The 21,376-nt window shown below is 48.1% G+C and overlaps 1 protein-coding gene across 2 annotated transcripts in view; it reads right to left on the reverse strand.

The window, feature by feature from the left end:
- The window catches only part of Tent4a (terminal nucleotidyltransferase 4A), a 34,553-nt gene that overhangs the window by 11,610 nt on the left and 1,567 nt on the right, over nucleotides 1-21,376 (reverse strand). For both annotated transcript variants that reach the window (XM_051182641.1, XM_051182640.1), the window contains exons 2-4: nucleotides 3,856-3,979; nucleotides 3,084-3,130; nucleotides 1,764-1,884 (exon numbers count right to left, since the gene is read on the reverse strand). In XM_051182641.1, coding sequence (XP_051038598.1) covers nucleotides 1,764-1,884; nucleotides 3,084-3,130; nucleotides 3,856-3,979 — 292 coding nt within the window. The remainder of the gene's footprint in view (nucleotides 1-1,763; nucleotides 1,885-3,083; nucleotides 3,131-3,855; nucleotides 3,980-21,376) is intronic.

Raw genomic sequence — 21,376 nt, forward strand, 5'->3', positions numbered from 1 at the left:
TGGTCCTGTAGGGTGACTCTGAAGTGGGACAGCTGGAGGGGAACAGGATATTGAGAAAGATGACTCAGGTGGGAAGGCCTGACCTGCATATGCACCCTAAGAAACATCACACATGCCCACGATGAGCCCATTTCCGCTTTGTAGACTTTGGGGAGGGGGTTACACACACTGAGAAATAGACAGTAACACTACCTTCCTTATTTTGGAGCAGCTGTTGCAAACAGGCTGCACCACACACAAACCCCTTGCACCCCAAGACCTGAATCTATGGATACCATGGGGGGATGCTGAACAGAGCACACACTGCCCTCAGCAACTGGGTTGGGCCCACCTTCAAGTGACTGAGGCCAAGGTACACAGGGCCCCGTGCTCAACACACTGCAGCAAGGAGGCCAGGACGACTAAGCAGCTACACCCACCATTCCTCCAAGCTACTGGCTAGACCTTGAAAAGTTCAAGTACTCGGGAACTTCAGGCCACCTATAACTTCTTTTACATCTAAGTAACAAAAGCAATATAAAGTCCCCCTGTCCCATTCACTGTCAAAGTCCTCATTTCCTTCAACTGTACAAACATGAGTGGCCAAGAAAAGAAGAGGCCAGAGTGTCTGGGACAGCTGGACTTCTCCCTGGATGATGAAAGACAAAATGAAGGATGGCCAGGACCCCGGCTATAGCAAAGTGCCGCCTCCACCTCCACCCAGGGTTTAATGATGCTATTCATTGACGGTTCCCCTCAAGGTGTCAAATATGAAAGGTGCCAGCACTTGCCTCACAGCTGGAGGACTGAGTGTAACAAGGTCAGTCCTCAGCCATCTTAGGAGTGGCCAAAGGGTCATGACTGAGCAGAGCTCAGGGACACAAAGGATAGCGTGGGAAGCCATGCCTAGAAGGACTGCTGCTGGGAAGGTTCAGGTCCTTTGTGGAGATGCACACTCCTCAGTGGGCATGCTCACCATCTAAACAGTCATCCACCCCAGGCAAAAGTACCAGCAGAACAGGCAGGCCCCAGAGATACGCTCACAGAAGGGGAAGGAAGCTCACACTTTCCCCATGCAAACCCTGCAGATGAAGGAACACGGTGGAAACCATGCTGTTACCCCTGGGAACGGTGCACAAATGTTTTACAAATGGAGTTCCTTAGACAACAAGGCCCTTTGGAGAATCCCAAACATCTAGCAAGGACCTATGGAAACATAACTGCAGGCCCTTGCGCTGATCCTAGGGGGCACCAGCATGGCTTCTGCCAATAAAACACAGACTCAAAGCTGAAAGAGCAGCCCATGGCAGCGGCACTGGTAACTGGTACACACCAGGCCAGGGACTGAGATCCCAAGCTGTCTAACCTGAATCACTGAACAAACCCCCACAGGAACGCCTTAGATGCAGCCCCAGATTCTGAGATGGGGGCCCTTTCCTATGCAGACACAGCTCGGAGCAGCAAAGGAAACTCTAGGTTTTCTTCCTTCGATGTAAAATAGCATGCTGTCTTTTCCACATAAAAGCCAGTCACATGGATCCCTAAGCTGCACCCCTGGACAACAATGCTAGTTTCTCCTTAGCTAGCCTCCTCTTCCTCTTACCCCTTGCACACACAGACACAATTCTGTCTTTTCGGGACAAGTGTGAACAAACATATCACAAGTGTCAAGAACTCCAATAATCACCAAATAGCTTCTTAGCTGGCTAAACACTTGCATATTTATACCACACAAGGACAATCTTCAACATGTGGCCATAATCACTGTCAGACCCCATACTCACTGTAGCTTTGTCAAGGACTTTGATGGAGCCTGGCTCAGCCACGTTGTGCTTCCGAAGGGCCTGTTCCAACAGCTGCAATGGAGGACGTTCCCACTTTCCAAAAACAACCAGGTCTATGTCACTGATCAGAAGAGAAATGTGCATCAGTCATTTCTCACCAGTAGGTGACTTCTCATGGGGGAGGTCAGCACTATGGCATTGCTGCCTCTAAACCACAAGGTGATGGCAGAAACCCATTAAGCACCTAAGCCTTGGCACTAAATGCAGCTCTTGAGCCATATAACTATTCAAAGCAAGAGTACAGAGATCCTCGAAGTCCCTGTAATCAGAGAGATGAAATGGATATACCGCTTTTCAGACACTATGCTATCATCACTGGCTCTCAATTGATGGTCCAGGGATCCCTGAGGACTTTCAATCTGCTTGACTTCTAGGGCTCCTAAGTTCTGACATCAGAGCCACTTTAGCCTCCAGATGCTAAGTAACATGTACAACAAAAACCAGCTACTTATTATACACATAAAAATGCAAACCTAGAAGACAGTTTTAGTATGTAAATCTGACACTTCTACATAAAGATCTTCATGAAATACTGTTCAAACAGAATTGTGTTTGAATAATGATTAAAACTTCCTATTCACTACTGTGACCACACCCCCATCTCCGAGTTCTTGTTGTAAAAGCGATGTTCACCCCTTCCCCCAAAGACTCCCACTGAAATGTGGCTGCCAACAAAAACCACCGAGGCCTTTTGAGGTTGAGCAGATTCTGGGAGCACTGTCTTCATGAACGGATCAAGACCACTAACAAACAGGTGAAATAGTTATAAAAAGAAAGAATTTGATCCAATTGTGGCCTCTGAAGCTTGGACTTTTCAGTCCCCAGAAAGGAGAGCCAAAGAAGCTTCTATGGTTTATAATTCAGCCAGCCTGTGGGATTGTGTTATAGTAGCAGGAGACTAAGACAGTGTTTACAATTCAGCCAGGCTGTGGTACTATGTGACAGCAGCAGAAGACTAAAACAGTATTTACAATTCAGCCAGGCAGTGGTATTGTGTTACAGTAGCAGGAGACTAAAACACTTTCCATTCATCTTCTGTCTCTAATGCCCAACATTTCTGTCCCATAAGAAATTAAATCTAATATGAAAAATGCCAAGCAAGTAATTTGAAGTCTTAACATAAACTAAAAATCACTTTCTGCCTGTCTTCCCCCTATGATCCACAATCCTTCTCTAGCTGGCCTTTCGAGCCTCAGACGCGCATGGACACCATCTACCCCATGAGTGCTAAGCATAGTCAGTTGTCTGCGTGGCACTCACCTTGTTGGAAGATAGAGACCTGTACTAAAGCTGCCAAATATCTGCACCTGAAAGAGAATTTCCACAGTCAAGTCAGCAGGCTCCCCATCATGCCTTGCAAAACATGAGTGAACAACAAAACCAGCTTGGACATTAGGGGAAGAAGCATGTGAAATGCTACAACAAACCAGAAAATTCCTTCTACTTTTACATCTAAAATCCAAGCCTGATCAGTTGGCATACTGCAGGCTGCCCGCACAAGTACTACAAATACCCAAGTACTTCATTTCCACAGATACTTACTCACCCATGTGAAATTGAGATACGATAAAATTCTAGGTTGTTTTTTGTTTTGTTTTTGAGACAGGGTCTCTCTATGTAGCTCTGTCTGTCCTGGAATTTACTATATAGACCAGGCTGGCCTCAAACTCACAGCCTCTGCCTTCTGAGTGCTGGGACTAAAAGCATGCACTGCCATAGTCAACCTGCACTTGCAATTTCTAATGAAACAAACACGTTACATGCTGTGAAGGGCAAGGACTGAAGTGGGGTGGCGCAGAGAATATAAGTATGAATGAATTTCTTAGGCTAATTTAGGTCCTCGCCCAGCTGTGCATTGATGAGCTAACCAATGACAGACCACTCCAGAGTTTGAATGGGCAGCTCCCAGGTGATGCTGCCCAGACTGTACCTGGGGAGCCACTATACCCTGGATACTGAAAAGCACGGGTGTGTGGGGACACAGCTGACGAAACAATCACAGGGCATTCATACTGACACAAAATATACCCACATCAGCTGTTGGCCAGAGGTCTTTCACCACAGTTTCAATCCGTTTCACCACCTCCCTTCTCATAGCTGCTTCTTCAGGACAAGGGGACATGAAGTTATAAAAGTCAATTATTTCCTCATGAAGTCTGGTGGATAAAAGAGAAAAACAAGAGAGTTACAATTAAGTATAATCCTACCTTTTTCTATAGATAAAAATATATTTGGAGCCATTCAGAATCCAGCTCCTGGGAATGGAGTGATACCTCAGTGGTTAAGAACATTTGTTGCTCTTCCAGAGGACCCCAGGTTTGATTCTCAATTACAATCCTTTGTAACACTGGTTCTAAAGGATCTGACACCCTCTTCTGGTCTCCAAAGGCACTGTACACACATGGTACACAGACGTACAGCAAACAACCATACACATAAAACAAAAATTAAATTTAAAAAAAGAAAATGATGGGAATGTCCTTCCATATGCCGTGAATCTGTTTCTCTCATTGGTTGATGAATAAAGCTGTTTTAGCCAATAGACAGGCAGGATGAAGCCAGGCAGGAAGTATAGGTGGGGCTGTGAGACTAGGGGAATGCTGGGAAGGGAACACAGGGAGATGCCATGTAGCTGCAAGAAAAAAAAGGTCCAGGCATCACCACCAGTAAGCCAAGACCATGTGGAGTTACACTGATTAACAGAAATGGGTTAATAATTAGGAGAGAGCTAGCCAATAAGATGCCCGAGTCATCATCCAGTTTATAATTAATATTAACCTACATGTTTATTTATAATCGAAGGGTGGCGGGACCGGACTTTTGTCAACAAAAAAGGTCCATCTTATTTAATTTTTTATTATTATTTATTTTATGTGTATGGGAATTTTGCTCACATGCATGTTTGTGCAGCACTTGTTCACATAGAACTCTCAGAGGCTGTAAGAAGGCAGCAGATCTCCGGGAACTAGAGTTACAGACAGCAGTGAGCTGCCATGTGGGTGTGGGCACAGGGAATCCAGTCAGGCCCTCTGGAAGAGTAGCAGCTAGTGCTCTTAACAACTGAGCCACCTTTACAGTTCCCCAGTTTCTTTTCTATGAAATACATAATGAAACAAAAACTTTGGAGTCCATACTGAAAACAGTATGGTTTATCTCCACAGATGAACCCTTGTCAATTCCAAACAGTCTTTATGACTACCTTTTATAGATACATTCAAAACAATGTATAGCAATGTATAGCAAAGACCTTTCTCAATGAACACAGTGCAGTACAGCAGCCAGCCAAAGGTGCAGGCCCCAGCAGGGCACCTTTCCACTGGATGCCTCATGATAGGAAAGATACGATACAGGAACACCCACAGGAGCCCAGGAAGTGAACAGTAGCATTCACGGCCTGAGCACAGGGTTCAGAGATGGACCAATACAGAGACAGAGAAGATAATGAAATAAATGGCCCAAGTCACAGCAGAAGACTGAGGCCAGCTCACCATATCACATGCACAGCTCACTGACTGGCCACACAGTGGAGTCCGATGACCAAAATGTGACTGGTCTTCACTAGCAAAGAAACACACACAGCAACCTTCTTTTAAGGCTGTGCATGTTTCTGAAATACCAACAGCACGAGAGAGTTACTGTCCTGCTCCCCAAGCCTCATCTGCCATGCTTCCTCCCTCAGGTGAAGTGACCAGGAGGGCCTTCCCTGATACACTAAAGAGCACAGCTGGGAGGTAACAAGTCCCCTGACCCACAGCAAACACCCCACCAGCAAAACACAGTGTGTGGTCGGATGTCTGATCACTCACTTAGGGCCAAAGGAAGTGGTTAGCAACCCTCCATGTAGACCATAGGTGTGCTGATTCCAAAGCTGTGGTTCCATCATCCAGGCAGGACAGGCAGGCTGTCTGTCTGTCTGTCTGTCTGAAGTCATGATAAATGGAATGTGAACATTACCACTGACTGGGGAAAATTCACTCAAGAACATGTGCTTTGTGTTCTTAGAACAGGACACAGCTGCTGGACTGCCCTGATTCTGAGATGAGGGGTGTGTTGGTGTGCTTAGAAACTGCCCCTAAGACTCATGTCTTTGAATACTTGGTCCATAGGGAGTGGCTCTATTAGAAGGTGTGGCCTTGTTAGAGGAAGTGTATCACTAGAGGGTGGGCTTTGAGGTTTCAGGAGTTCAAACCAATTCACCTCTGGCTGCCTGCCGATCCAGATGTAGAACTCTCAGCTCCTTCTCCAGCACCACATCTGCCTGCATGCCACCATGTTTCCTGCCATGACAATAATGACTAAACGTCTGAACTGTACGCCAGCCTCAATTAAATGTTTTCCTTTGTAAGAGTTGACATGGTCATGGTGTCTCTTCACAGCAAGAGAAACCCTAACTAAGACAAGGGTCACCAAGGCACCACAAAACTGAGTCAGTGATGACAGGATGCCTGATGATTGACAATAGCTGTTAACAGACAGGAGAACATAACAGCATCAGTGTCCTGTCTGAGCACACCGGAAGAATCTGTGGCTGCCTCATGTCCCAGCTCTCATGAGCATGGACAGCATCCCATGGCCAGCGGGAGTTGATGCTAACCCTACTGCTGTCCATTAGGCCTGCTGGCAGCACCAGCTCAGTGAGAAAAGCCACCCTGTGAAGGTGGGCAGCTGCCAGCTAAGGGACAGTACTGAGAAACCACTTGGCTTCAGGTGGCCTGGAAGCCTGCCTGGTGGGAGCCCTGCTTCCACCCCTCCTGGATCCTGGAATCTCCACCAGCTGCAGAAAAGAAAGATCTTAAAGAGGTGTGCTAGAGGCCTGAGCATTCACTGTGACAGAACCTCGTCTTCATACAAAGGGGCCTGCTATTTTCCAACTGCCTGGCTGTGTGACCCCCAGTGGTCAGCTCTCCTCACCAGCATCTGGGGCAGTGTTTACCACCACTAAGTGATGGATCCCCAGAGTACTCCGTTGGCCTTGCTACAATGTAGGAAAGGAACATTGTATCCAAAGGGACGATGCTTGTCTCTGAGATACAGAGCATAGCTTCTGGACCACAGGCCAGGCACAGCTCCAATTCCTCAGAGGAGAGTGATTGTCTACACTGTGCGTTGCATTGCCTGAACTGGTAACTCTGTGATTATTCTGAGGATGGAAATGGCCAGACCAGGGGCTTCTTGGTGAGCTGTAGCTGTCATCATGAAAATACTGGAGAGCTGCCTTTTCTAGTGTATTACTCTACTGAAAATTAAAGTCCATAGAAAAATAAGGTAGTTTTCTTCTACAATCACTTCCCTGCAAGTCCAAATCCATTCAAGGGGCAATGGCAGGCTGAATGTGGTGGCACACATGTGTCATCCTTGGCACCTGGAGGTAGATGCTTCACAGTGGAGAGCTGAAGCCGGCCTGAACTACATGAGACCATCTTAGAACACCAGAGGGAAAATATAACACATTTTCTCACTTCTCGTCTGTTCCATCAGTTTCTACCCTTAATATCCAAATCAGGGGCATGGAGCCTGGATCACTAAGCTATTTTTAAGAAGAAAAGACCACAACTACAATGCCAAATAAAATCACTCCACAGCAAATCCAGCTACTAAGGAAAGCAAGGGCCACCCTGGCAGGATAGGTTCTACTGTGGACTGGCTGTGCCTACAGTCTATGCAAATCCAAGGCAGGTGAAGCAAGTACCTGGGGCTCCTGGTTCCTGTGCCTTCCTCCCATTCCAGCCTGGGCAAAGCTGTCTCCTTCTCTACTCTACAAGACCCAGACCTTCAGGTCTAGGCTCTTGACCCCAACCAGCATGACTTCCAAGCTCTCCAAAAGGTACTTTCCTTGTTCTCAGCCTCAGGCCAGCAGCTGCACTGTGTTAACGAAAAGAGCCACAGCCTGCAGCAAGAATGACTGAGACACAACAGTCACAGGAAGGGTGAGCTGCTGAGTGACAGCAAGCTCCACATGCTGCCTTTACCGAAAAATAGGATAGAGCTGAAGATATGGTTCAGGGCTGAAGAGCATCGGTTGCTCTTGCAGAGGACCCAGGTCCTGTCCCCAGCGCCCCATGCACGCTCACGACCATTTGGACTCCGGGTCCGGGAAACCCAAAGTCTTTTTCTGGGCCAGATGGTGCACAGAATTACATGCAAGCAAAACACAAAATAAAAGGGGAGGGGGGGAGTGTGTGTGTGTGTGAGAGAAAGAGAGAGAGAGAGCACACACAGAAGGAAATGAGTGATGAGTGACCCTCCATATCAACTGTGAACTGCTGGAATTGTAGCTTTTCAACTTGCCTAGACACAGCTCTTGTGCCTCACAAGTCCATAAGCTCTACGGTTGCTAACACTCCGTTACCTAGAGAGCCCATCAGTCATCTTATCAGTCCCCAATTCTACTGGACAGTGACAAGAGGGCCTGCACTTGACTTCAAATACTGATTTTCCTTCCCAGACTTCCCATACAAAATCCTGAGAACTGTCCCCAGCTGTCAATTTATTCTCCCTCCCTCCAACTTCTTCAAATATTTTGTTTTGGGGTTTATTGTTGTTGGTTTCAGATATGGCCTTATTGCATAGCTCTCTCTGAGTGATATGAAACTTGCTATGTCAACAGTGCTTGCCTCAAACTCACACAAATCCACCTGCCTTTGTCTCCCAAGTGCTGGCATTAGTGGTGTGGGCCACCATGGCCAGCCTCAAAAAAAATTTTAAAACCAGTAGTTTCTGAGAGACCAGACCCCTTTGCTTCAGGCACCATTTTTGCCAGAAAACAGCACCTTGGTTAAAATACTTGGAATTAACTAATACAACACACACACACCTGACAATTAATGCTAACTACAATAGGTTAATACCAACTAGTGTACACAGCGCAGCCAGGACAGGAAGGCTCTTGCAGCTTTCTTTGATGAAATACAACTGAATCCCATGGCACTGAGACTGCAGTTACCTCTTTATTAAGCAGAAGGAAGGGATTGCTAAGCAAATGACAAGTACAAGAATGGATGAGAGAATGAGTGAATTGTTTCCACTATTCCGAGGGCAGGTAATCTTCTTTAAAGCATCATTAACTAGAATAGTTAATGAATTATTTATAAATCACTTATTTAATTACAGCACAAGACAACTAGTATCTGAACAAATTAGGAAACCTTGAATTAGACTATGACTTTTTCTTAACTGCAGGCTCAAAACAAATGCAAGTTAGTAGCCTGGAACTGGGCCCATGGGTGTCTGTGGGCCTCCCACTAGCTGTTCTCTGAGTAGCTGCAGGAAGCTTTCTGGCATCTATCTTCTACACAGGGCTCTGAATAGAACTGGGAGGCACAGGCAGGGGAAGGGATGACAGCTATACTATAGAGGTGAGTGAGGGCTTGGCCTCAGGAAGCTAAGGAGAGAAGGAAGGGCTCTATGCAGCAGCTACTCCCTGGGGGCACCAAGGGAGGCTAGGGTTGAAGTGTTGCTGACCCAGAGCAAAGAGTACATGCAGCTACACTTCCAGGTCACTCACAGTCTATCGCTGAGGGACATTGCAGCCCAAGGGAATGGTGCTTTGTCAGTGTTCACTCAGGTTCACGCTTAGCTATACTCCAGGACCACCTGCCCAGGGGATGGCTGGTCTACAGCAGGTACCCCTCCTACCCTCCTACATTAAGTAATAAGGAGCCGATCTTCCACCCGCATGCCCACAGGCTAATCAGACAGGGCAATTCCTCAATAGAGATTCTCATCTCAGGAAACTATATCAAGTTGACAGTTAAAGTAAATTACAATAGGTTAATAATACCAACTAGTACACACAAGAGAGGCAAGGGTTAATACCAACTAGTACACACAAGAGCTTTGTCATCGATGTTGTCAGTCTGGACTTTGAACAGACAGATGTCCAAGAACCTTCCAGAGCCTAACCGAGGGGTTGTGAGAGGTGACCATGTGCACTTGGTGATTCAAGACTGTTGCTTGCCCAGGCAGAGCAAACCCAAGGCCACTGCAAGAGCCCTGGAACCACTCGGCAGGCTTCTTTCTCTCTCACAAGTGAGAGCTCCCTTCTACAGTAGGTAACCGCGGAGAAAGTGTTTAACTGGAGAATCTGCCAGTGCTGGCAGAGCCGCCATGAGCTGCCCTCAGTCTCCACAGAAGGAAGTTTGGTGAGCGGGCCAGGTGAACCCAGCTCCAGTACTTAGCACTGAACACACTGAAATCAGAGTGGGACTGGCACTCAGCACGATGACTGGACACTGCACTGAACCTGAGGGACAAACCTCAGTTCCCTTCATGTCATGGGTTACTGGAGCGAACACAGAAACAGGAACCCACCATGCTTAAAAATACCACCTCAGAGCAATGCTCCCACACAATGGGGTATAGTGTGTGATTTCCAGTGACTTAGGAAACAACATACAATTATGATGGTAAGAAATGCTCACCAAGAACTAGACTGTAGCAACAAGTACAGAGTGATACATTTGTTACAAGAGTAAGGAAAGTTACTATCATATAGAAACACACACACTTGGGTCAACAGTAAGGGAATGAAGGGTAGTTTCTTTTGGTAGCCTTTCAAATTTTCTTGAGTAAGTTCCTGCTTTTATAATCCCCCAAACACTAACAGAACCCTAGCTTTACCCCTCTTGCCAGTGGCACACCAAAGTCAAGCAGAAGGCATCCACCCTTAGGCCTGCATCTCCATCAACACCCACCTCATAGCCTCTACCTTAAAGCTTGCCTGGTGTGGTTCCCTCTGGCTGGGAAGACACATTCTGCAGGTCCTTTGGATTTGGTTCCTCTTAGGTCTCTACCATAGGAAGTCATTGCAGATGGTCACCACCTCACTTGCAAAACCTGTCCCACAATTCCATGCACTAAATACAGAGCTGGGTACGAGTAAGCAACTAATCAGACCCCACCCCAACAGCCCAGATGTCCAGCCTCCTTACAGACACAAGACCAGAAACTGTGCAGACTAGCACTCCAGATGCATTCAGACTCAGGGAAAGAAAAGTCACTGCTGTTCAAGTGTGCTGCTGAGGCCCCTTCTAAGTAACACTGATCACTGAGTAGCATCCTGAGATTGCTGTCATTTACTCTGCACACAGGGACACTGCAGCCATGCCCCTAGCCAAGATACAAGATGATGAAAAGAACCTTATAGACAAAAAGGGGACCCTACCAGAGTGAAAAATTACCAAAATACAGAAAGAAAGGGCAGGAATTAAGAGAAGGGAAGAAAATAACCCAAGAGGCCCAAAGGTTTCTGCTAACATTCAGCACAGAAAGCAGAAGTGACCTGTGCTCCTGGTATTCACTGAGGACCTGCTGCGGGGCAGGTACTGCAGACCAGTGAGCAAGCAAGACAAAGCAAGATGCTTGCCCTCACTCTGCTACCGAAAGGGGCTTCGTCATGGAGAGGAGAAATGAGGCACCAAGAGCCATGAAGTACAAATTGGTGCTGCGTGGCTTGGGATGGGTTAGTTAGCAGGGTCCACTGTCCAAGGAGCTGGAGCTGAGGCTGAGCTGGGAAGGGAAGCGGCAGCTGGACAGAACAGCAGCCTCAGGCAGGGAAACCCTGGGGAGGAAGAGCATCCCCACAGGGCAGACAGCATGCTGGAGCCCAGGAACTCTTTCTGTCCCCAGGGGCTAACTATAAACAAGAGGCTTCTGTAAACCAGGCCTTCTAGGAAGTCACAGCCGAGCCCTGGAAAGCAGAAACAACTAAAGCAGAGTCCAGGTCCCCAACAAGACAGCTTCCCCAGCTCAGTCTGAACCTCTATTGTCCAGTTTCTGGTACCAGCAGGTCACAGAATGGTCATCCTCACGGAACAGACTTCCAGAACTTAAGACCAACTGGGAGTGGGGGCTGCTCCCATAGGAACATATTCACATCAAGTCAGTATTAAGACGAGCAGTGGGAGAAAACAGGCTGTGCACAGGCAGGGAAAGAGGTGGCATAAGGAATCAGTGTATCAGAAAAACAGTAAACCAGAAGAAGGAAAAATAAAGGCAAAGAGAAAGCCACATCACTGACAGTTCCACAAGGGGGGAAAAAACAGGCGGAACATGTCACCAATATAGGGGAAAGTGTGGGGTCACAACAAGGCATCAAAGGATGAGCAGACATCAGATACTGCCACCCCAGGAAGGTAAAGCCAGCAACATAGGGACAAAAACATGAAAGAACCTCTCCCTACTCTGCAGGCCAACTTTAACCTGCAGTACACAGCATCTGAGTCCAGAAAATTCTGCCTCACGGTGAGGTCTGCTTAGACAGAGATGTGTTGTGGAACAGCTGGGCAATTAGTATCTGTCTTCAGACCAGAGAAGACAACCCCTGCCTGGAAGACAGATGCTGACGTGGTACTGGCCTGAGACAGAAAGCCAGCCAAGTGACCCCAAGGCAGTGCTGCCCTATCCACTCTTCAAAAATGTGCCATCTAGTCCCCACACACAAGGTGCTGGCAGCGGCTGCTGCGCAACATGAAGAACCACCATGCAACGTCACAGGGAAAAACCACAGACACAAGGTCAGAGCAGGTTAACGCAGAACCCAGCCAGAAGACATGGATGCCTCGGGAAGCAGGGCTGACCCTGCTGAGCTAACAAGAACACACAGGACAGCAACCTGGAGTCCCAGAATCCACACAGGTAGTCCTGGGATGCTGGCTCAGTAAGGGCTCAACAATGTTAGTGAATGTAGCAAACTCACAGCAATGCCTTGCGTATGTACCGTCAGGAGGTGGGAAGACACCCAAAGGCTGACCTCTCAATCCACACAGACAGAAAATCAGTGCCTGTTAACATCATCAGTTTACATTCTTAGCTTCGGTGGCGCTCTTAGAAGCCTGTGTTTTTATCAGAAACTGACTGTCTCTTACTGAAGCAAAATAAATAATTCACCACAGTTTAAATGAAGATGGTTCTGCTGAGTTTGTTGTTGACGGCTCCAAGTGTAATGCACAGGATCTCAGGGAATACCACACAGAGTTGTGGTCGCCTAATTATCCTGGCCATTTCCGGGTGATGGGACTGAGTTATTTCAAAGCTTCAACTTTTAAGAAAATGAACCAGCTTCACATGTACATCATCATTTTAAAATTGGTGCCTCATATGGTGGCTCAGATTTGTAATCCCAGCAGCTGGGAGGCTGAGGCAGAAGAATGGCCCCAAGTTTGAGGTCAGCAATGGCTACCCCTTCTCAAAAAATAATGACTAAACAAATGGGCATGAATGCTCTGACAGTCATCTGTAAACTGGGAAGCAGTAAACTGGGAAGGAGGCCACACTCTAGCTAGGAGAACACAGCTCCAGGCCCTGCTGTGAGATTTGTGAGAAGTTTTGTGCACATTCCTCAGGGGCAGTCAATGCCCTGTCCTCAGAAGCCAGGCAAAGAGTCATGGCAGCATCTGGCCTCTCTCCAGAGGAGCCAGAGCCCAGGACTCACAGGTACTGCTCCTGTCCGCCTCACCTCTCTGGCTGCTCACCCTCTTCGCTGCTCCTAGTTGACAAGTGAGCCAGGAATCTCAGGGCTCAACTCAGCCTGGCCCTACCAGCTATGCTACTGAGTGCCTAGTGCCATGCCTCCTGGGAGCACTCTCAATGGCAGCAGGAAACACTGGATAAAGGGACAACAGACGCAGGCCTGGCGGGGTGTGGGTCAGCAAAGCCAGTAACTATTCTAACTAGCTGGTACAGCAGGCCATGCCAGGTGAGAAAAAGGGGAAAGACAGAGGCAGAGCCCACGGCTAAGAAAAGACCTATGCACAGTTAGCTCCCTCCCAGCTGCAGGTGTCTCTGTCACTCACCCACAAGCTGCTCCCCCAGCCCTACACCAAGCTCAAGCTCACTCTGTAGCTCAGAGTGTCATGTCAGTGCTATAACCTTCCTTCTAGCCATCCTGCTTCTGGTGACTGAGTCACGAGCTAACTGGTAGCTATAGTCAGAATTCCCGTGTACTTCCCCAGCCATGCTAAGTGCTCTTTTCACTTCTGGACACCGTGCCGTGGTTGTTTCTCACTTCTTTCAAAATGCTACTTAAATTTAGAGAAGATGTCTGTGACCAAAATATTCTTCATTGCATTCCACCATACCACTTGTCTCTGCCATTTCACCAAATCATGCTTCTGGCTCTGAATTCAAATGCCCCCACGCCCTCTGGAAGGCTCTGATGAAGTACACGGACTCCCCAGGCAAGGAGCCAGTCTGGGCCCAGTTCTACCACTTCGTAGGTGACCCCTGGACAAGATCTAAGGGTCTCTGGAGAATTTCTCTCATCCTGTTAAAATGAGCTATTGAGGAGGGAGGAGTGCAGGGTACCCGCTTTCCCAGTGAAGTGGAGTCTGCACCTCAGCACCTCACAGCTTCTCCACCTTGCCTAGAACTCAACCTCCAAATTTGCCTCGTCCCTTCTGAACCCTTGGCCTGGTGATAACCACCTTGCTCATCAACCCCACCCGCAGGCCTGCACCCACAAGTGCAGAGCTCTCCGCCAGGCCACGTTAGCCCATCGAGACTGGGTTTGTGTTCATAAACCACAAGAAAGAGAGCATATTTGTGGCTGTGAACCAGGAAGTCAAGGAGGAAAGTGGAACAGCGCTCACTGACCTCCAAGATTCCTGCGCACAGGAACTGGGGAAGCAGAGACTGGGAAAGACCTCTAAGGCTGTCAGTAACCAGTATAAAATCAACAGCCATCACATCTGCTGCATGCTGGGCTGGAGGTGCCCCGCCCCTCAACCTTGCTCTGTGTTGCACTCTCCTAACTCCATGATGCTTGAGTCATGAAAATATCCGTCTCTCATAAAAGATTTGCATTGGAAGCTCAGAAACATGATTTCTAGAGCTTTCTCCATAGCAACTTGCTGAGCAACACAGTTTTTACTGCTGTTCAGTTTCAATTTATTTCAGCAACTTATTTCAAACAGAACGTAAAGTTGCACAAAGTCAGCACTGTCCAAACAAAGGCCATTTAAACTTTAACTAAAATTAAATAAGGACTTCGGAGGCTGCTCGCTGCCTGACTTGCTCAGAGTGGCCCAGCTTGATTCCCAACTGCACAAAACAAATCAATAAATTCCAATTCAGTTTTTCACCTGCACTGTGCTGGCTAGCACACATGGCCGGTGGCCATTATTACCCAGGACAGGCATAGGACTCTGCCACCTGTGCTCCTCTGGCTTCCCGGCCCACTGCTGTGACTTCCCTACAATTCCACTGACCACGGTGTAGGAAGCATCAAAGAACTGAGAATAAGAGTCATCTCGTGCCACTCATACTTCCACTGTGGGTACAAGATTAAGACCTCATAACCCACCAACGGCCAGTTACACAACACACAGACACAGTGTGCATACTCTCTCCCTATTCCCCCCCCTCTCTCTCAATGAGGTGCTATCTGCAATTATAATACAAGGATTTGGGGGGGAGCTATCTGCCCAGTGTCAACAGTGGTCTCAGCAGAGCCCACATCTTCCTCTCCTCTCTAAGACTTGGAGCTTTGAGTCTGTAGTTTTGTCTATAAGAGAGAGAGAGAGAGACTTTTCCTGTTGGCAACAAGAAGCCCATTTAGGTTTCTATTTCCTGAGGAGAGGAAAGGGGGAAGCAGCAGCCTTTCTCACACATGCAGACCAGCTCTGAGTTCTTTTTCAGTGCTATGAAGTACAAGTCACAGATTCTACTTCTCAGGTGGGGGAGCTGAGGTGTGGGAATTAGAACCCAGGTGAAATCAGCTAGACCACCAAGCATGTGATAGGACCAAAGCAGTGAGTTCTCAAAGCCAAGTGCATGCTGCCTAATATGGGAAATAAATTCAGGTAAAAATCAGGAATAATTCAACTATGGATTTTCCTTAACCAACTTCAGTCATTCCCAGGATTAGAACTGGAAGGTGTTGCCCACTGTTGTCCCTCAGGAAACAAACACCAGGAAAACCAGAGTTGTGGGAAGCAGCATCTGTGGAATGGCCAAGTAATGTCCAAGCCACAAGAGAAAGTAGAGCTACTGAAAAAAGAGAGTCCCTTTCACTGGGAATTGGGAAAAGATAAGGCTCCAGAGAAGCCCACCTCCCTCCAAACTTACCCAGGTTTTCTAACTTTTCCATCCATATCAATGTTTAAAAAGAAAAATGTTTCAACTGACTGGGAATGCCTTTCAGATGCAACATGAGACTTTTCTATGTGTTTTTTATCTTGTGTGCTTGTGAATGTTTTTATCCTGGCTGTAGGCCTTAGCCACTCCCAAAACAAACATTTAAAGTTTCCTTCACTTCTGCACAGAAAGTATACTTGTCCTTTGCATTTTTCTTAGTATGTCTTTGGTGCTGGGAGTGCAGGTCTAGGGGTAGCTAACTCCAGAGCACAGACTGAGGCGCTGGAAGCTAACCCTACAGGAACTAAACACCCAGATGCGGGCTCAGGAAGGGACAAGGCAAGAATTGTGAGGGGTCTTCTTCCTCCTCCAGGAGGTGGCACATGCTCTGCAACTGTGGCCCTAGGCAAGCCACAATTCCCATCAACCTGCTTGTTGCCCACATCTTATACAAAACAATGACAGGCTACTTTGTAATTATCAAGTAGCAACTTTGATGGATCACCAAGACAATCTGAGCAGTGCAGGACACCTCATGGCTGGGACTTTTCAGTCACAGTTTCTGTGCAATCACATGGGTCTTCTGTGAACTTTTTAAAATAAGACATTAAAGAATGATACATCTGCAAGAGGCACAGAAAGTCACACTGCTCTTGTCATCTCCAAGTCCAACTTCACTGGTGACAATCAAGCCAGAGGACAGAACTAGCAATATGCAAGAGTCATTGCAATGGGCTGATGTCCAAGCAAAGGACGTGGTGTTGGACAAGACAGCCATGACCTCCTCTTGCCACAGCAGTACTGTAACCCCACTAAACAATGCCTGCATGTGTGGCCACCAGTGCCCAATGACTGAACCTGGGCTTCTTATGAACAGTCCATGGATCAAACTGCATTACATGGCCTGAAGACAAGTCTACATGGGTCTACCCAGTCCCATGAGCCCTTGGAGGAAAGGGGCCTGCCGCCTCTAACTGGCAGGAGACATCTGGGGTGCTTGAAGACGGAAGGGACCAAAAGCCCAAAATAAAGAATGCCCCTAAAAAAGGAGAGAGCCTCAGTGCCACAAGGTCAGCAATGTGCTTGTGCATGGGCCCCCGAGACAGATATGACACCAGCTAGCTAACACTTAGACCTCTGCCTTGTGAGAGTTGAGGAAAACCTAGGCTATCCCCTATGCAACTCAATAAAGATGCCTAATGAGAGCTGCTCCTTTCCTACCTGACCGCTGAAGAGTGGGACAGCGCAGAAAAATCAACAGCGCCATACTGCCTGAGTCAGTGCATGGGCCAAATGGGGAGAAGACATAGCTGCCCCCACTCGGGCATGTTCACAATGGACATCAACTGCTTGCCTTTGCTGCAGGCCACACTCTCCTGAGCAGCCTTCTGGGACTAGTATCCCATCCAGTTTGCTTAAAGGAAAAGCAACACTAACAGCTGGCCAGTCTGGGACTTGGCCCATGGCAAGCTCAAGGGACGGCCTCCTGGGAAGGATGGTCACTCCTGCAGCTTTAATTCTGGCTGCATCATCAGAACAATTTTCTGAACTTGAGTATCCTGGATTTTTCTAAGTATAACTCTTCCTTCAGAACCTGAAGATTTGACCCCAAACCATAGCACTTCACCAAGGCACAACCTCTTACTGTCCAAGGTTCACTGGTACCCTGTTTCCAAAAGCCACTTCTGTATAAATTCTTTAAAGACAATACCCAAGGCCAGGTGGTGGTCAGGCCTTTAATCCCAGCAATTGAGAGGCAGAGACGGGTGGATCTCTGTGAGTTCAAGGCCAGTCTGGTCTACAGAATGAGTTCCAGGACAGCCAGGACTGTCATACGAAGAAACCCTGTCTCGAAAAACAAACAAAAAAAGATGATATCCAAAAGCTCATATTTATGATCAAGACTATCCAAGACTTTTAAGCACAAGCCTTAAAGTTACGGTTTTTTTTTTTTTTCTTTTAAAATGCCTACTTAAGGAGCTAGACAGGCAGCCTAGCAGTTAAGAACACTTACTGCTCTTTCAGTGAACCCAGGTTGCCCCCGACACCCACATCCGGTTGGCCACAATTGCCTGTAACTACAGTTCCAAGGAAATACAAGGCTCTCTTCTGGAGACCATGGACATGTTTTGCACACATGATGCACATAAACTCACACAGGCACATACACAGAAATCAAAAACAAATAAATATATAATAGTAAGAAAAATATAAAGAAAAGTTTACCTAAAAATACTTAAGCCACAACCATGTTGTTCCTAAGGTGAAAAAACAGTGCTGCTTTTCCATCCAAAGATCATGGCAGCAAGACACCAGGACAATCTCTAACTTCCACAGCATGGACACTAAGACACTTATGTTTAAAAATCACTCAAGACTTCTGTTTTTATTTTTCTCTCTCTCTCTCTCCTCCCTATTTCTTTTCACCTTGGTGTTAAGAACCAAACCCAGGACCTCTCCAACCTTGGGGCTTTCTCATTTTTCTAAAGGACTATGTCAGCCTGTTTAATATTCTAATCCAAAAAATGGACTGCCCTTGTCATCCTTGGGTAGCCTTCTCCAGCATCAGCTTTCCAACCTGAGCAAACCATGGTTCACTAGTGGCAGGCACACAGTTCATCTGTTCTCCAGGAACCCCCACCACCCCCAAACACCTTAGCAGCACCTGCACTACCTTCCCATGTCCATGTGGAGACTGGCCATGGGAACATCGGCCACAGTGAGGCCACTAAGCTGGAGAAGTGTTGCACAGGAGTTAATACGGCCAGCACGTCTCAAAGCATCCATGCCATGTGACCATTCTCAACTCCCTCATCCACCATGACGAACTTTGTGACAGAAACCAAAAAGCATGACCACAGGGGCCACTGTCACCTGCAGAGGCCATGCTTACAACTCCCCACGCATCCCCTCATATTCACAGGAAGACCGGAAAGGAGGCCCTCACCTGTGCCTTCCCAGTGGAGCCTCCTGAGGATGTTCTGAGGCAAAGGCCCGCTAACTCTGTCAAAGCAGGCAGGAGCCAGACAGGAAGAGAGGGGAACCTGGCTGCTCCATCAAGCTGTCCCTCACAAGAGCACAGCAGACACAGCGTGCATGGTGAGCATCACCACCACAGCCACGCTGTAACTGCCAACACCAGAGGCCTCCAATGGACAGTGGGAGTGCCACCCCCAGGGCACAGAACACATGAAAAGGCGAACATGGTGAAGAGGGTTGCACACAATGCTGCCACTGCAGGCACCCCTGGAAGGACACAACCTTCACAGCACCAACTCAGGTCATGTCCAACTGCACTCCTGCTAGAAGACACCGGTGAGGAACTGGTTCAATGCATGAGGAGAACCACACTCTCCACACTCATTTAGAGGACTTTTCTTCACCTTTCCTGAGGCAGCTTCTGAAGCCACTGAGACTGACCACGGCAAAGGACTCAAACTGGGGGTCAGAGTGGAGCACTGAGGGCGAGTGGGTTAAAAAGGGAAAGGCAGGACCCAGGGAGTCCATCCACAGCTGCCCCCATCTCTAGGACAGAGGCTCATGCGGAGGGCATGTCTGGTGTTACACATGCCATGTCCTCAACAGAGGTCTCCAACTTAACCCTGTGCCCAGGCACTGTCACACCAGGACACGCCTTCTCTATTCTCCAAGGCCATGCACTACGTACGGCCGGTACTCTCTCACCTCCTTCCTCTTCATACTCCCCGAGGTGGAAAGCAGTTTAGCAGTCCCACGAACCGCAGCCAGCAAGCCAAGGGCAGATGCTTCCCAGAGAAGGGATGAGTGTTGCAGGTGCCATGTGTACACCAGGCAGAGAACCAGTTGGGTTCAGCAGGCGCTGCAGACTTTTACCCACCAGAAAACCACTCATCCTTTCATGAGGTCTGGCAGTCTCCTCTGAGAGGCACACCCCGAAACTAGAAAGCACACTCAGCAGCCCCTCACTAACTGGCCCCTCACTGTTAAGTGGGCCACACTTAAGCCAACACATGACCTTAGTTCTGACTCTTGCTAAACCACAATGGCTTTGTGCCGGCCCACACATCACTCTATACAAGCTGGTGGACAAGACCAGATTCAGGCAGGTCCCTTTTGCCATCCCAAGGTCAGTTCACATCAACCAGCCACATGGAAACAATCCACGCGGCCACCTTGACTCCTAACACACAGGCCCAGCTCTACTGCTGTCCTGGTTTCTCCCCATCCCCTCTGCAAGTTCAGTCACAGTGAGAACCAGCGGTGCCCTGCTCTCCCAGGCAGGCCAAGCTAGCTAGAAAGCTCCTCCTCCAGGGCTCACCACCCAACACAATCATGACACATGCCACCTCAGACAGACAAGGAAGAGTCAGCAGGCACAGGAGAGAGATGTGGGCAGCAACTCCTGGTCCATCGAGGACCAAGACCAACATCTTGGTCCTATACCACAGTGCCTAAGGTGAGCAAAGGGGGAGCTGAGGAACAGAGCCCAAGCATCATTCATCTCTCCTGGAGGTGGGGAAGAGATGGGGGAGGGAGAAAGAAGGGAGGTCTTCTTGGAGTTGGAAGCTGGTAGCATCTCATCCCACTGACAATGCTGACCACAGGCTGGGCCACAGTGACAGAAGACACCAGTCTAGGATAGCTCTGACAGTCTCCACCAGAGATGATTCCAATGTGCTAGAAGTACCAAGAGATGCCCAGGCCCAGGGGACAGCATCTGAGCAAGGTTGGACTTGGGAGGAAGGGTGACAGAAGCCAAGTATAAACACCTAGGCAGCGGTGTTCAAGTAGACCAGGAAGAGGCACTCAAAGAAGGGACCAGGTCTGGGGGATCAACCGGACTATATGTCATCCATTCCAACCACACCCCAGACTCTAAGAACACAACTGGCTCACATTGGCACCCATACTAACAAAAGCCCAGGACAACATACAGAGGCTGACCAGCTTACAAACCACCATGGAGACCACTTCAAGAGGCACAGCTATCGCTGAGGGAGTGATGCTTAACTACACAAGCAGGACTGTCAGGGGTCAAGCCCCATCTTACAGGAGAGACACCATTTCCATCACAGTTATGTAACGGTCTGGAAACCTCTCTCAGGTCCACAGCCAGACACACACACACACACACACACACACACACACACACACACATCTGTTCCTTGACACCTACCTGGGAAAGTTCTACCAGCAAGCATTATGGGGAAATGTCAGAAAAACGAGGCTCCTCCTGGGTGTGTAGAGCATGTTCAAGACTCCCAACCGGAACCAGGTGAAACAAGTTGCAGCCCAGGCAACTGTTACAATGTAACAGACACTCTTTTTTAAGAGTGTCTGTGTTGCCTGACATACCTCAGATGGCAACATCCCCCTAAAAAGTTTCCTCAAAGGAGTCTCAGGGTATAACAACCATTGGAGCCAACACAAACTCCGCTGTCAGCAGGTCTAGCTCCCTAAGAAGCTGGAGTGAGGGAGGGGTGTTAGATCAGTAGGAACTG

The sequence above is a fragment of the Phodopus roborovskii genome, unplaced genomic scaffold (genome assembly GCF_943737965.1).
Source record: "Phodopus roborovskii unplaced genomic scaffold, PHOROB, whole genome shotgun sequence".
Taxonomy (NCBI): Eukaryota; Metazoa; Chordata; class Mammalia; order Rodentia; family Cricetidae; genus Phodopus; species Phodopus roborovskii.